This window comes from Corvus cornix, chromosome 5 (assembly GCF_000738735.6).
Source record: "Corvus cornix cornix isolate S_Up_H32 chromosome 5, ASM73873v5, whole genome shotgun sequence".
Classification (NCBI taxonomy): Eukaryota; Metazoa; Chordata; class Aves; order Passeriformes; family Corvidae; genus Corvus; species Corvus cornix.
Genome location: NC_046335.1, coordinates 10,607,810 through 10,624,921, shown reverse-complemented (window position 1 = coordinate 10,624,921; position 17,112 = coordinate 10,607,810). Strand labels below are relative to the sequence as shown.

At 37.8% G+C, this 17,112-nt stretch overlaps 1 protein-coding gene across 1 annotated transcript in view; it reads left to right on the top strand.

Moving 5' to 3' along the window:
• Nucleotides 1–17,112, top strand: part of WDR20 (WD repeat domain 20) — a 45,566-nt gene that overhangs the window by 25,496 nt on the left and 2,958 nt on the right. Inside the window, exons 2-3 of the mRNA XM_039552958.1 lie at nt 2,328–2,510; nt 6,715–7,992. Of these exons, the coding sequence (XP_039408892.1) occupies nt 2,328–2,510; nt 6,715–7,992 (1,461 nt within the window). The remainder of the gene's footprint in view (nt 1–2,327; nt 2,511–6,714; nt 7,993–17,112) is intronic.

The following is a 17,112-nucleotide window of genomic DNA, read 5'->3' as shown; positions in this document are numbered from 1 at the left end:
TGCTTGTAGATTTGACTTATCTCCATGAGACAACTGTGCTATAACTGAAAGCAGTAGCTGCATGTAAATAAAAGGCATGGCATCCCTATCAATAGAAGCCTGGTTAATTCTGGGTTGAATTAGTTTATTTATACTTCATTAAGTTCTGACAGCTTTTCACTGCCATCAGGTTCCCAGAGAACAGCTAGAATAAGCACAGTGAAGTCTGTGCTTAGATTTAATTTATCAGAATTTCATGTCTTGCTGGGTTTGTTACCACACAATTTCATGAGATGGGGAACTTCATTCACACCAAAGTTGTTGGGCAACAAAAACAAAAGTTAGTGATGTAAAACCTCACCCAGACAGAAGAGCAAGGTAATAGTTTGAACATAGCCACCTATTGACTCTGCTGCTTAAAGGGACAGTGAAGATTCAGAAGGTGGTGGGTGGTAATGCCTGTGTCCTCTGCTGGCTGGGAGAGTCTGTGGTTCTTTCATCATTCAGTATGATTCAGGCCAAGTTTACTTTAGAAGGGATCTTCATTCTTGGGCATTGAGCCCTGCTGCAACTTTTGTCCAGAGGACAGAACCTTGAGTCTCATAGGTTTGCTCTAATTCCCTATTTATTTGCAGTATGGAGGATGCATCTGTGTGTTTGTGTAGCTTGCTCTTCCAGATAGAAATGCTACCCCAATTCTGAGAGTTCTCTCTTGACATCACTTGTTTTGTAGTGATACAGGACAATGGAATGTTACACAGTCTAAGACCTAACAGCAAGGCCTTTAGGATTTGATCTCCAGCTTTGAATCCCAGATTTGCATCAGCCTGGGAATGCTCTGTGGCAGGCATGCACATTATCCTGCCATCTCCCAGTAGAATAGTATTCTATTTAATTTCTCCTTGAAGAGGTATTGGTAATACTCTTTTCTAGCTTATAATGGATCTCTGGGCTCTGGGGAGTAACTTTTTAGTCTGCTGACTTAAGAAATTGTAATACATCATTTCATTTTGGAGTTTTTAATCAAGAGGCCATACACCTGATTAAACTGGTTTATAATACATGCTGCAAAACATAAGTGCAACTTTAATATTGTTGTGTATATATGCTTATCATGTATATCCTGTAGTTAAATTTGCCTTGGAAATGGCTCACCTGTGTAGCTAGTTAGGATTTTTCCCTACTGACAGGTCTAGTTTCTCTTGGAGTAACTCTATGAATACCAAAGATCTGCTGCTCTTCCGACCTTGTCCTCTAAGGTTTAATACTCTGGAGCAATTCTATTTTATGTGAAGCTTGTTTACTTTCTCTTTTATTGCTGGCCTGATTTCCTCTGACTAAATATACTGAAAAAGTAGATATCAAATTAGAATTCGAGCCCCAAATCACAGCTACATCTGAGGCCTGTAATACTGTTGAGTATCTGCAGCTTTCTAATTACAGACTCTGAACCTAGTAAATAGGGAGGTTAAAAAACAAGGTTGAACCTGATGTATGATCTTGCATATTTAATGTGTGGGGTTTAATCTCTGGATGATGAAAGATTTAGTTGTCTGTTCAGAAGTGATATGGGGATAAACACGGGTGACACAACTGAGAGGGCATTTTAAATTGCTTTTCTGTTCCTTTTGATTCTTCTGACACTTAGTGCTAGATCTTAATTTGTTTATATTGAAATTCCTCAGTTTTGTTAGCACTTATTTTGTCTGAGTTATATTTGAATTCTGTTTTCAGAAGCAAATTACTTTGTAGCTCAGTGGTGTAAAATGTATTTTATAATCAAAGTATCAGTATCTTGAGTCACTGTTCCTAGAAAATGCTCTCCTAGGAGCTGGTTGATCATTTTTTGTGATTATGGAGAACAATATCATTTGTTTGCCTGTTGTTAAAAGATAGACTTACAGTTCAAGAATTGTGTGATTGAGAATATGGTATTTTTAATGCAAAATTGGTTGTACTCAATACTGAGAAAGTGCTACTAGAAAAGTAGGATATACCTTGTCTCTGTGATGGCTCTTGTGTCAGGAGAAGCCTTGTGGTATCTTGAGGGCTCACAGGAACCTTCGTGCTACTGAGTGGTTGTCATTGGTTTGTCACATGCTGTAGGTGCAAAGGCAAGGGCAGGTGTAGTTTGTAGCAAATGTGAAAACCATAAATATTGCGTAATACAAAGAGAGAAACATTTTGATAAGATCTTGGATGTCTTTCATAAGTGCAGAGCTGCTTTTTAAAAGTAGGGTTTTGTGATTGCATAAATTGTTGTGTAGTATAAACATTATTTTCAAATAGATGTGGTTATGTGCACATATTGTGATAAACTGTCTGAATTCTGTTTGCTCTCTTTGCAGGCTGCGGACTTGAGTAAACCAATAGACAAAAGGATATACAAAGGAACACAGCCTACATGCCATGACTTCAATCACTTAACAGCCACAGCAGAAAGTGTGTCTCTTCTAGTGGGCTTCTCTGCAGGCCAGGTCCAACTTATAGACCCTATTAAAAAAGAAACTAGCAAATTATTTAATGAGGAAGTAAGTAGAAATCTTAATATTGTTGCATGCAATGTATCTGTCATATTGAAGTTCCTAGATTTTCAAAGTTCAGTAGATGTGGCTCCATTTTCCTGTGTAGCTTATTGTTCAGTCACTGCCTTTGTTTTTCAGCTGTTCCATTGGCTTGGAATGCTTACACAAAAATGGTATTAATCTTGAAAAGATAAAGGCATCTTGTGGGGTTTAAGAGTAAAAATTAGAATTTTCTAGTTTGGGTAATACTGTAACTAGAGTTGATGGCCGTTTACTGATGGAAGTAAGGTCTACAAATCTAAATGTTGCTGTGTGTGCTCTGAATTCAGTTGTTTCTGAGGCTTCTGGTTGTCAGTGAAGAAGACTTTTAAGCCCCTATTTAACAATATATTATAGTTAAAAATACAAATTTTTATGGTCAGGACATTACAGCAGAGACTGCCTATATCAAGTATTCCTAAAGGCTTGCTTGGATAAGAGTAGGATATAAAGCTGAGCGCACAGAAGAAGCTGAGGGCTTATGAGGTCTTGGCCATGTGATGTTCGGAAGGAAATTCACCCTCTGCTTTTTCTGCTGCAATGCAATAAGGAAAGATAGAAGGAGTACTATGGGGGGCACTAATGCCAAGTTACAGGACCATTGGCTCTCAATATCTGGTAGCATTGACATTTTTAGAAGAGTAAGTGTCCAGATGCTAATAAGGAAAGAAATCTGGTAAGTGGGACAACTTATGACAGCATTTTCTGCAGGGGATAAGCTATGGGAATTTGGGTGGTCTAGGGGAGGTGATTTTCTTTTGGGGGTTGTTCTTTTGCTCCTTTTTTGTTTTAATCCAGCTCTGTAGAGATGTTTGCAGGTCCCTTGGTTGGTTTTTGTTTGTTTTTCTTTTCTTTTTTGAAATTTCAAATCTGTATTAGAATCTTACAAATGAAGTTAAAACTTGCTCAGCTTTCAAAGTATACCTTTCCCGCCTCAGAGAGATGTGTTGCCTTGCTCCTTCCTTGTGCAAAGAAGATTGAAGTATTGTTCTCACTGGGGATGTTTTATAATTAGATGTAATTCCTCCTCAGCTTTCTAAAAGTAGCTACATATAGATCAGAAGAGGACCCTTTTTCTTCCTACCTGGCCTTGTCCCGACTGCTCTCTCTCTCTGCTTGTGTTGAGTGGGAAACAGTGCTGGAGAATCTTTCAATGAATCTTTTGTCTGTTGGTAGTTGAAATGTTAATTTTAGCATTGTCCTACCACTCCCCAACCCCCCCCCCCCCCAAATAGTCTTATTTATTCTTGTATGATAATATTGTAAGTATTAGGAAGAGTAGCAGACATACTCTAAACAGCTGGTTTCATATCACAGAGTAGTTCCCACTCCTGTAGCTGAACTATAGTTCCTTTGAGAAAAACCAGTTCATTTGCTTCAAGATGAAGGTGCCTGTTGGGTTCTGAATATATTGAGTTTAGATGGTGTTTAAGAATAACCAGAGGCATAAGGTGGTCTGAATGAGTTTTTACATTGTTCTACAAATCTAGCACTCATGCCAGAGGTAATAGAATTCACCACCTGTCCTGTGAGTAATTTGGTGCTTCAGTTAGCCCAGAGCTCTGCTTTGACTATCAGCTGTGGTAGAGCAATCAGAGTAGCAATGAGAATATATGAGATACATGAAATAAATCAACCTGTTGTGATAGGTTATGTTGAACATAAAATGCAATAGCCCTAGCATAGTCTTAACTTGTTACTCATTTTTGTTAATTCTACTGATGTAGAAGATGATAGGGACTTTAAAGGCTGAGGTGAGTGATAGATACTGTGCAGTGGCTGCCTACATAAATCCATATCCACAGTGGTACTCCTTCCAGTTGTGTCAAACTAGTGATATTTTCTTACTCCCCAAACCAGCCAAGTATACCTCACAGATCCAGTTGTTTCCAGGCGGTAGTTAGTTATTATCAAACAACCCAGTGCTTTTTCATCTTATTTTTTAATCCTTTCTAAAATTTAAACTGAAGCCTTAAGCTGCAATTTTTTTCCTAATAAACTTGTCCTGTATCTTTGTTGCCAAAGCTGTGTCAGACCTTAATGCAAATTCTTTGATTGCCTCAGATTTTTCAGTCCTTTGTGGCCTGCGCCTGTAACTTTGTCCCTTCAAGTTCTTCAAAACATGACCAAGATAACCTTGGCTCGTGTTTCTGACCGGTGACTGAAGCTTCTTCACTTACTATTCTTCCATCAAACTGAACATAAGCTCTTTATCCCACCTCTCTCACTGATTTGGTGATACTGCATTCAGTCCATTCTTGTAATGCATTTGCTGCTCCTACTGACTGCAGGTCTGGATTTGTTATGCTGCAGAACTTTGTGAGCCCAGTTGAAAGCTTTTAAAACTCCTGAAAGTTGTAACTTTAGTTTTAATCTTGAAAAGGGGATGCGTTGTAGTTACTTGTACTTGTCAGGTTAAAGTCTCTCTGCATCTTGTCTCCTTGAGCTGATCTGCTCTCATTGCAAATGGTAACCTCTTTTTCACAGCGTCCTTGAAGTAAAGATCAGGTTTGCAGGGTTTCTTTGCAGTATTTAGGATCACGTAGCCCAGCATGGTTATGGACATAAAGTGCCATTTCTGGTATAAAAGTTGAGCAGGTGCTGTTATGAGTAGAGGTTGTATGTCAGATTGAGGTGCTTTAATAGAAGAGAACAAGAAACTTTGCTTTTGTTGCCATGTTGGTGATGAGAAGACTGTTGCCTACAGGAAACCAGTGGGCTGGTGTTCCCTGTCCATGTTCTCCTGGTGTGTGCCAGGTAACTTTCTCTCTAATGTTTATGATACCATCATTATTGAGATGTGCATGATATATATCAGTGAATACATGACAAACTAGTTAATATATCACAACAGAATCATAGACTTTATTATTTTAAAGCTACCCCATTTGAGGGAACTTTGCCATATTTAGTTACACCTCTCAGCTCTCAAATACAGCATGGCTGTTTTGACCAATGAGAAATTACAGGAGAGAGACTTTCTGGTTTTACTCTGAGGTTGACAGCAGCAGAAGTGTAATTTAAAATGGCCAGGTGCTGCTTTCCAGTGACAGTTCCAGAACAGGTAACAGTTGATGTATTGTCCCTTAGTTTGAGGTTTTTGTGTGTGATAAACAGCACAGCAAGGTTTTGGGGGGGTTCTTTTTTCTTTGATTTTAGGGCTTTTGTAACTTGTTCTGGTATTCCTTAGGCTCTATATTTGCACTCTTGCCTTTTGTGTAGCTCAGCTCTTCTTTCTGCTTATAATCAATATGCCAAATAAAAATCTTGAATGTGCTTGTAAAGAATTACTTGCCTGTAAGTTGCAGTTCAGTGGTGCCATGGCCAACGTGGTAAGTTGTGGAAGTCCACCACGACTACAGTAGTCAAGAGTCAAACTTTACCTCTCAGTTCTTAGACCATTGAAGACATTATGACCAGGAATGTTTGTTCAATGTGTGTCCATTCTTTTACAATGATGAACTCTACTAAAATGTTTTGCTCTAAAGGAAAGTGCTTAATCAAATCGTAACAGAGTATTGACAGGCCCTTGGCTATTGAAAGAAAAATAATTGGAGGTTGGGGATTCCAAGATGAAAAGTACATGGTGCCTTGTGAATTCACCCAGGCACGTGCATTTACCTACTGACTTTCCAGCCCCATGATAACAGGGTCACTGTGTATGCAGCCTTTGCTTCCTGAATCAGTAAAAGCTGGTAGAGCTTTTTTCAGAGATTGGATTTTATTTGTGATTTCAGATAAAATCAGAGCCTAAATTTACTGTTGTTGATTTGTAACCTGTTTGCTGTATAATACAGATGAGTTAACTGCCTTTTTTCCCTTCAGCTCATTCAGTGTTTTCTTGTTTACTTCTCATGCTCTTAAACCTGCACAGGGAAAGTAAACCGAAGAGCACTGCTTTTAGATTCGTAACAGATTGGCTTGATTGAAGTATGGTCTTTGTGGAATGTGACTGGACCATAATAATAACCTTTGATAGCACTTTGAAAATAATTTCCTCTTTACTGCCTGATAAATTTTTGCAAATACAGTAACATAGTTCCTCTCTAGAAAGTTGAGTTCACTTTATTTGAGTATTGTTCCTCATCCCCCTGCAAGCTCAGATTTACAGTTAATCATGAAAACTTTAATTTTCGGAGTTTCTGATGTGTATCTTCTTTGTTTTTCACAGAGACTAATAGACAAGTCCCGAGTAACCTGTGTAAAATGGGTACCAGGTTCGGAAAGCCTTTTCCTAGTAGCTCATTCCAGTGGCAATATGTACTTGTATAACGTGGAGCACACTTGTGGTACCACAGCCCCGCACTACCAGCTACTTAAACAAGGAGAGAGTTTCGCAGTGCACACTTGCAAGAGTAAATCCACAAGAAACCCTCTGCTTAAATGGACAGTAGGTGAGGGTGCCCTGAATGAATTTGCCTTTTCCCCTGATGGGAAGTTCTTGGCGTGTGTGAGCCAGGATGGTTTTCTTCGTGTGTTTAACTTTGATTCAGTGGAATTGCATGGTACAATGAAAAGCTACTTTGGAGGACTGCTGTGTGTGTGTTGGAGTCCTGATGGGAAATACATAGTGACAGGTGGAGAGGATGACTTGGTGACAGTTTGGTCTTTCATGGACTGTCGAGTTATAGCAAGAGGCCACGGACATAAATCGTGGGTCAGTGTCGTGGCGTTTGATCCATATACCACTAGTGTAGAAGAGAGTGACCCAATGGAATTTAGCGGAAGTGATGAGGATTTCCAAGACCTTCATTTTGGCAGAGATCGAGCAAATAGCACGCAATCTAGACTATCCAAAAGGAACTCTACAGACAGTCGTCCAGTAAGTGTAACGTATAGATTTGGTTCAGTAGGCCAGGACACACAGCTCTGTTTGTGGGATCTTACAGAAGATATCCTCTTCCCCCACCAACCTCTCTCAAGAGCGAGGACACATACAAATGTCATGAATGCCACAAGTCCACCTTCAGGAAGTGGTGGAACTAACCCAGGAAGTAATGGAAACAGTATCACAACACCTGGAAACTCTGTACCCCCTCCTCTTCCACGGTCTAACAGCCTTCCACACTCTGCAGTCTCAAATGCTGGCAGTAAAAGCAGTGTCATGGATGGTGCCATTGCTTCTGGTGTTAGTAAATTTGCAACCTTATCGCTACACGATCGGAAGGAAAGACACCATGAAAAAGACCACAAGAGAAACCATAGCATGGGACATATATCTAGCAAGAGCAGTGACAAACTGAACCTAGTTACTAAAACCAAAACGGACCCAGCTAAAACTTTGGGAACACCTCTCTGTCCCCGAATGGAAGATGTTCCCTTGTTAGAGCCTCTTATCTGTAAAAAGATAGCACATGAAAGACTGACTGTGTTAATTTTTCTTGAAGACTGTATAGTCACTGCTTGTCAGGAGGGATTTATTTGCACATGGGCAAGGCCTGGTAAAGTGGTAAGTTTTAATCCTTAATGCTGCATCAAAGAACTAGAACTCTGAATAGATAGTTTTCTTGAAATATAATGAATGTTGAATATAAAATTTCTTTATGCTTAATGTAAAAAAAATATCCTCAGAGCCATACTTTTGGATACTGCATGCCATATTTCTGAATGATTTGAAGTGTCTTGGATACAATTATTAAATATAGTTGCCTTCCAGCAGAAGAAATAAATACTGTGCATCTAAACTATTGATCAGTGTTCTTATACTTAAGCATAACCACAATATGGTGAAAGCTATATATGTAAAAATTGAAGTAAAACCTGTCAAACACTAAAATAATTATAAGCCTTCTAATGTTTTCTACAAAATAAGCACTCCCAATGAGAGTAGCTTATGAAAAGCTGCTGCTTCTAAGTCTAATGAGAAACTTGAGCCTCTGAAAAAATTAAAACCAAAGTGGTTTATTCCTCCATACTTTTCTGTGGTGGCCTGCCATTAATGTGAAACCACTTATTAAAACATCAGCCGTTTTATGCACAGATTTGTGAGCCCTGTACTGACTGTAGTTTATGCTCTTGAATTGTGAATCAGTATTATCAAGGAACTCTAATTTTAGCCAGATTTTGATTTATGTATTTAAGTTGGGGAAAATCTTGCAAGCTTTCTCTCAGTAGTCTCAGTGTTCTGTTCCTGTTAGGTTTGTTAGGCAGCTCAACCACTACAAGCTCGTGCTTTTGATGGCATCTGTTCCATCAGCTGAACCTACATTAGTCTATTACTAGTTTTCACTCTTGTTGTTGATGCACTTGAACACCTATAAAATTTTATTTTTCTTCTGTCCAGTGTACAGATAGCTAAATTTTGACTGAAGCTAAATGTGGTGATTCTTACATTAAAAAGTACTTCGTGCTACAATAGCTCTGCCTGCCAGCAACAGTTCAAAGGAATACAACTATGAAAACGTTTCCAGAGTAGATCTGGAAAAAGGACCATTATTTCTGTGAAAATTTCTGAAAGGGGATGTAGATTATCACCTGAAGTAAAAGAAATGATCTGGTAATACCCGAATATTGCCATGTCGAGCAACTTAAATGAAAATGAAATTGTTGTTCGTTAGGTTTTAACCATTTGGTTCATAAATCTGACTTTTGGAGTAGAGGTACTGTATATCTTTAGATACCACATCTTCATTGCTATAAACTTGCAAGTAAAACTCAGTAATTTTTCTTAAAACTGTTTGTATAATATAGACTTTTTTGAGATCTTACTAAATTTGTCACAACATAGATATGCATAAAAATCTGTGTCTGCTCTGCATCTTAATGCATATTTAAAGATTGAATCTAAAACCTAAAAGTGAAAACCCCTTTATGGGAGAAGGGAGGAGGGTATTACCTAAAAGTATTTTTTTGCTTGAGAACTACAAACCCAGCATTAATTTAAGGAAAAAAAAAAGCACTTCCTCAAAATAATAAATTTTAAAATGTTTGCTCAAAATGAAAGTCTTAAAGCAGTTATACTTTTGTGACTCAGTGCACTTCACATCTTGTTAATTACAGCAGTGCCTCAGATTGCTATTGTGAGCTACATTATCTTTTTTGTTCTGAAACTCCTTTGCATACTATTAAACACTACACTGTCACATTTATTTTCAGTGGCTGAGGTGGGTTTTGTTAGACTGAGTATAACTTAAATAGATTTGTGTATTGACTTTGATTTGGAATATGACATTTCAAATATTTCAGAGATAAAGTATGCAGTACCAAAAATCAGGATTTATGTATTGGCCAATATGGAAAACTTTAACTACAGGTAAGTAATTTTCATGCTGAAGTTATCATTTTCAAAATTAATATATTGCACACTGATGTAAATGCCATATTCTTTAGGATGTATTTACTTAGAAATTTTCAGATTAATTTGTTTTTCTGATTTCACTTGCATTTCTAGTGAGCTCACTCTGCTGGTAAAAACTAAATTTTGGTGGCATGTTTACAGGGCTTTGATAGGAAAATACTTGTGCCAGAAGGACGTTATGAGCATCCTTTTTGTTTATAGGAAAGCACTTAATTTTATTTAATGAGAATTGTCAAAGTATAAAACACTCATGGTGATGTCTTTCTTACTGGGTTATATACCATCATTTCTGTTTCACCACCTGTTTTATCCTAGGATGTCCCATTACTGTGGGCTTTAAAGTTTCTATTTCTAGTCTTCCTTTGACATATGGCTCCCCAAGTGATCTTAAAGCTCCATCACTTTTTTGTCTGCCAACTCTATAGAGTGAAAGCCTCTGAATCTTACTGCTAATTCCATCATTGCCTCAAAAGGCCTTCATTAAATTAATGCCACTGCCAGCCTAAAGAAAGAATTGGATGGAAAAGCAAAGGAGGCTTGCAGTGTCTAATGTAATTTCCACTGAGCCCGTGCTACCTTTCCCTCTCATTTCCAACAGCCATCAAAACACGCTGGATAAGTGGACAGTGTATGACAAGTTCTGATTATTTTTCTGGTTGGGCTTGTGCTGCCCTGAGTGGAAAATAAATCCAGAAGTGTCTCTTCAGCCATGATCCCTATGATAGTCGATAGTGTGTATAGTGCTGACAGTGTCCTGAGAGTTTGTTCATAAATTTTCCAAATTACTGCTTCAGTGCGTACAAAATCATACCTTGAGCTTCCTCACGGGATGTACTGTTCTTGCATTGCACTTCCAGAACTGCTCTGCCAACTCCCAGTCAGTGAGGTGAAGTGAATGGCAAAATTCAATTAGAAACAAGTTGGACGAGGCTCAGGGTTCATTAGTTTCAATTTTTTTTTTTTTTTGGGTTTTTTTTGGTTTTTTTTTTTTTTTTTTTTTTTTTTTTTTTTTTTTTTTTTTTTTTTTGTTAGCTAGTTTCTCTGAAAGAAGCTTCAGGGCAGTAAGAAAAATAGGTTGCCTTAACAAGAGTATGAACTTTTCTTCTCAACATGGTGACAATTAGCTGTCATCTCTCACCCCTGTCTTTCCCAGGCCCTGATGGGAAACCTAAATGGGATTACAGAACTGTTGGATTAATCTGAAAACACAGGAAAAGAATTAGGAAGGAACAAAAGTAAACTTTATTGCACTGTCTTTGTAGCTACGTCAAACTGAATTACAGGATCTGCAGAAGCAATTTAAAAAACCCAAGAAAACCAACCCACAAAACCACCAAAAACCCAAAGTGGTACTTGGATATGCAAAGTAAGTTTTCTCTGAACTCAGTGGTCAGAGTAACTACTTACGTGATTTCTGTGTTGGACTTTGGAACTGACTATTCACTGTCTGTACAGCAACTCCATTTCATGTGAATGGAAGCTGCCGATGAGTTCCCTGTGTAAGAAAGCTCAAGGTAAGATTGGCCAGAAGTACCCCCAGGTGAAATGGCAGTGTATAACCTAGCAAGAGAAACATCCTACCACTTTGTAAAACAAATGCACATGGAATTTATTTATTTGACTTATTGTACAGGAAAACTTAGACTTAAATTATAACATCCTTGAATTTTCTAGTTAACTACAATTGTAGTACAGTATCATGTTTTAGTATGACTTCTGTTTTAGTGAAAGTACTTAAACATTCATGTACTATATTTGAGTGAGACGAGCAGCTATACATACTAATTCTTCCTCAGTGGAAAGGAGCATTTCATCATTACAATTGAAGTTCAATTGCTGGTATTTAAGTACTATCAAATAGATTTCTTTCAACGTGATACGGTATCTGTATAAACTTCAGGGATGATTATAGTTAAACTGAAACACAGCTATACGACTTCAGGTTACCATGCTAAAATTTGAAGCTTTCTGTAATGTGCGCAATAGCAAAGTTGCACATGGCATACCCGCATTATCAGGGTGAATTAAACCTAGAGTACACTGGTGTGATATTTATAGCAAGGTATGTGTGTGTGCGTGTGTGAGGAGGTGTGACAAGTGGCTCCAGTAAAGCCAAGAGAGATCATAACCCTGTAAAGGCTTTATGATGAGGATGTCTGGATTAGGAAATAACATGACTTTTACTAAACACTTTCTAGAAAACCCATGTTCTGAATTATCACCTCTTAAAATTTGAGTATGTACTTGGAATGACTGTGTATGTCTGCCCCTTTAACAACATAAAACTACTAAATTAATATTTTAAATGCTGGCCTGCTTATGTTACAATAATAAAATTTGTGTCAGTTAATTTACTGTCAATTTACATGTAAAGATTAAACTATTTTTTCTGCATTTTATGATTCTGTATACTGGAGTTTGTTAAAGATTGACATGTTAGGTGATACTGTACAAAATTGTATTGACTACCTTTAGTGAAAATCAGAAGTAAAATTCATATGTATTTCCTTTTTACACTTCCATCTAATTTCTTGACAACTTGAATAAATTTCATAGAGCCTTTCTAACATGAACTATTGTTAATTTAACTGTTGCAATAATTAAGCTTTAAGAAGTATTGTTGGTATATTTATAATTTTAAGAAGATCATGTTTGTTTCATACTGCTTATTTTTAGCTGTTCTATTGTCACTGTTACAGCTGAAGAACTTTACTAAATACTTGACATTACAAAATAACTTGCTGGGGTTGTCCTCTGTATACTGATGTTAAATAAAAATGTGTGATTGAACTGTAAATGTAGATAACTTTCAATAGTCCTTTCCACATTTGAGTTTTAACTTGCAGTGCTTAGGTGGTCTTATGCTCTCGCGCTGTGCTGAACAAATGGCAACAACAAAACTGTTAACTTGCCATGCTTTAAAGTAAGAAGCTGATCACATCTGTAACCTGCTCTGAGAAAATGTTTCAATTCATCTCAAGACAATGCAGATGTTTTGATGTTTAAATCTTGCTGATAAGGACATGTCTCATGGTAGCTATTTTTTTTAGGACTAGAGTAACATTAAACAGAATACTTACCAAACCACTTTTCAAACTTGTTTAAACTCAGATTCAGCAGAACACAGACATGGCTGTATCTAGATTATCTCTGCACACCTGTCCGGTAGGAGCTGGGGCAGAGTGTCGTCATTCCTTCTAGGACTCTACAGGAGCTCTTTCCTCTGTGGACTCTGGTGCAGGGTATGTTCTTTATTCCAGCTTTAGATCTTGATGTTTACCTAATGATTGCTGAATTTACAGCCCCAAGTATATGGCTCATACAGATGATACAAGCATTTTCTGTCTAGAAAAAACTAGTCTAGAATAAAACTCATCTGAACTAAAATTAAACTAGTCCAAAACTTAGGCTGCAAAATTTCTTGGAACAAATTTAGGTGAAGACTTAAGATGTTGCCCTTCCATTTAAGGGGTTAGGGATTGTCTCACCCTTGCAGAAGTGATTCTTTGTTAACCAAAGAAAGAGCCAAACAAGTGCTATTTACTGAAGTGTTTCAGAGGCATTTTTGAGGAATTTAAGTGTAAAAGTAGTTACTTTGGCTCCAGTATGAGTGTGGGAGGACTCTTGTTTATCTCTTATGCAAAAATACTCTGTAGACTAAAGCCGAGGGAATCATCTTATGTAAACTTGAGAACTTTGTGGTGCTTCAAAGGTATTGATTGACCATTGTGATGATCTATACATAGAACATAGATGTATATTTAAGGACAGGGGCTAGCAGAGGAACAAAATAAAATCTGCTTGAAAGCTTCTGGAACATTCAGTTATATCAAATGATGCAAGAACTGGCTGGTCCAACCAGTTTCTCAACAGTCAGTGTGAGTCTGAAACAAAGCCCAGCTTCCACAGGTTTTGTGGTCAGAGAAGGTATTTGGCAAAAGATGTCTTGAAACATGAAGGTGTCATTTTACTTGTCCTTAATAGTATTGCACAAACTTCTCAAGGAAATAACTTGTATGATCATGTTATTTTCTGGGTTTTGAAGCTGAATTTTAGGTAGGTGCTGATCAACCTTATCAAATTCATTTGGCTCCTTTCTTCTGCTAAGACCACAGTAACTTTACAGCTAACGCACATGGGGTTGCCTTAAGTCATATGCTTTTCCCTGCGGTTTTTCCTGGTTTATCTCAATTTCATTATTTTTTAAACTGAAAATTTTACTCCTTACTGACTTTTGTAGTTCGAGGTAAGTAGAGAAACAACTGTTTCTAAGCATGTGAGCCCTTACTACTTGAATGAAGCTTAAGGTCCTATTCAAGCCAGGTCAGGTTTCTGCTGGCAGAAGCCTTTTTTGCATTTTCAAGCACACAGGTAGTTGCATCTTAATTTTTTTCTTCCTGTTGGACCTGCCTATCTTCCATTTACCTAGTACCACTGGACAGATTTTAGTTACTCTGATGGTTTTCTACTGGCCTTGAATTTGGTTTTTTTGTTGACAGTGACCTCTGTTAGGAGAAAAACTCCTTTATGTACACAGAGGAGAAGTTGCAAGTGAAACCCTGAAGCTGCTACAGTCTTTTATAAGGTCTGGTGTCAAATGGTTTATGCCTTTATACTTTTGTGTAATGTTAGCAGAACAGAGAAAAAAAAAAAGGCAAATGGAATAAAAATTTAAAAGCCCATTTAGCAAATACACAAACTGTGTAAAGATTGGTATCACCCTAAATCCCATACGAAATACTGCTCTGTAGCATTTTATGTGACTGTACAGCATGTGCTTTCCTGAGCATTTTCAGTTAATTAATTTTATTACTCCATTAGAGATTAATACCTGATTTAGTGACTATATGCAGTTCAGAAACTTTTGCTAGTAAATGCTTATTCATTTGGATAAGAAACTTGGATATTTTGTTCATGCAAATCTTAAAACCAGTTCAGCTGATTTAACTACAGAATTTTAAACAAATGTGAGAAATCTCTCTGTGGTTTTGGGGTATTATTCCTCAAACACCATAATGGACCATGGGCTCTTTCCTCAAGCAAAGGTGTCAGTCCAGATTACTTTGTAACCCTGATTACTCCAGGAATATCACAGTTGTGTACAAGAATAAACTACTCCTGGAATATTTTTCAAATAATAATTTCCCATTATTTTATATACTGGCAATTGTAAAAATGGTTTAACAAACCAGTGCCATTCTTGTATGGGCATTTGTTAATTCAGCCATATTTTACTGGGTTTAATTGCATTAGTGAAGTGTACTATGAGACTTCTTTTTTTTTCCATGGGATTGTTTGTTATGTTGGACCCTTTCCTTTGTTTTTCCTACTTTTCAATTTCAAACCAGAAAGCAGAAAGTTGAGCAGTTTGACATCCAGCATGTTCTGAGTGCCAGCGGAGCTGTTTCCCTGAAGGAGACGTGCACTTTCTGTGTCCTCCTTGCCCTTTATTACCTAGATTAGTGAAACTATGTAGATTGCAGCTTTGTCTCCAATTAAACCTCTTCTAATTTAAATTAAGAAAATATTAACTCAGTAGTTACTGTTGACTTTTTTTCTTGCTTAGTATTGTAGTATCTTCCTGATTTTTTTTTTTTCTTTTTAAATACAGCAATTACATACTGATCATTCATAGATTAATCTGTTTCTGTTTTGAAACCTTATGTTTCATGTCTTTGGAAAAACGCCCCAGACTTTTGTCTGGATTATATGTGGAATTTTTAAAAACATACCCACCCCTCTCCTCACAATCTCATAAATGGGGAGGAGGGTTTGTGTTCATGCTGCTGCAGCGAACAGACCCCAGCAATGAGTGCCACGAAGCCCAGGTGCAAATGGCCTTCCTGATTGTATTTGTTACGGCTTTTCATTCTTACCCATGCCAGCCTATTTTTACCAGATGTGCAAAGTCCTGTGTTTCAGGAAGTCAGAGAATGCATCGATAAACAGGGTAGCCCTAGCAACTAGTGCTGAAGCAGCCTGTGTTCAATATTCACAGCACTAACTGATTTAAGAAAAATTATCCCATCTGAAAGCTGCATCGCTCAGCTGTGGAGTGTCCCATTAAGAAGGCAGATGGGATAGTGGCTATTTGGAGGACCCTCTCTGAGGTTGAGATGAACATTACTTTACTAAATTTCCTGTCTTGGATCTTGTAACTCTTCCGTTTCCCATGCCTGCTAGACTCATATGCTGACGAAATACCACTGCTAATAAAACACTACGTTTATTTCCAAAACTTTGAGCGGTCTCTTAATTTGTTCCTGCTGCTTGCTCAGTGGGATCTGTTTGTCCTTAAGCCTGAAGCTGCTGCACTGCACAGCAGAGCTGCAGCTGTTGTTGCTCTGCTCTTCCATGGTTCCTGTCACAGCTGTTAAATGGGCCAGCTTGGCTGTTGCCATAATAAATTGCTGCAGCTTTTGTTCCATCTTTTCCCACCTGATTGACCAGACTTGGTAGTTCCACCACAAAAAGCACTGCACTCCAATGGCTTTATTCTTTCTTTACAGGCACGAGCTTTTTATATATTTTCATAACCTTACCCATCATATTATTCTAGAGAATGTAACTACACCTATTCCAATCCCACACCCTTTGTATCACAGATGAGACTCTTACGGTGAACTTTTGTATCAAAACAGTAACTTTATTTTAGCTCTCACTTGCTTTTCTTATATTGGTTTCCTATGTTACACCAAACACAACCTCATGAATAGCCTTGCTTGGAAGGCTCCGATATAATGGCAAAATTCTGTAGAATTTTTGTTGTAATCAGGACCCACTGAGAACTACCACTTCAGTGAAACTTATGTGCCTAAAAAACAAATTCATATTCTTGCTTTTCTTGTATGAACATCTGTCTTCTGAAATCAGGGACTTGGAAGAACTCAAAAACCTTCTGGTCTGTCCCATGGGAGTGAATTTCTGAACAGCCATCATAGCCTAGTCCAACTTTTGAGGCAGTACTTGCATACATTTTTTCCATCCGCAGGAGCACAAGGATATTGGTCTTGAGGTTATTTCCACTTCGGTGTTCCCATGGCTTGCCTGCTCAGAGTTGCAGAATTAATTCAGAGCAAGGACTGAAATAAGGAAATCCTAGTAGTCACTGAAAGCTATCTGCACTGCACTGCTGCTCTTCAAAGCAGGGAGCATTCACAGCCTACAAGATGGAACAAGGACTGACTCTTTGTTCCTAGTATTGGAAATTGTATTCTAGAGTGACTGGTAGTTCACAGGGAATAAGGCACCACATTGAATTTTAGTATGTGC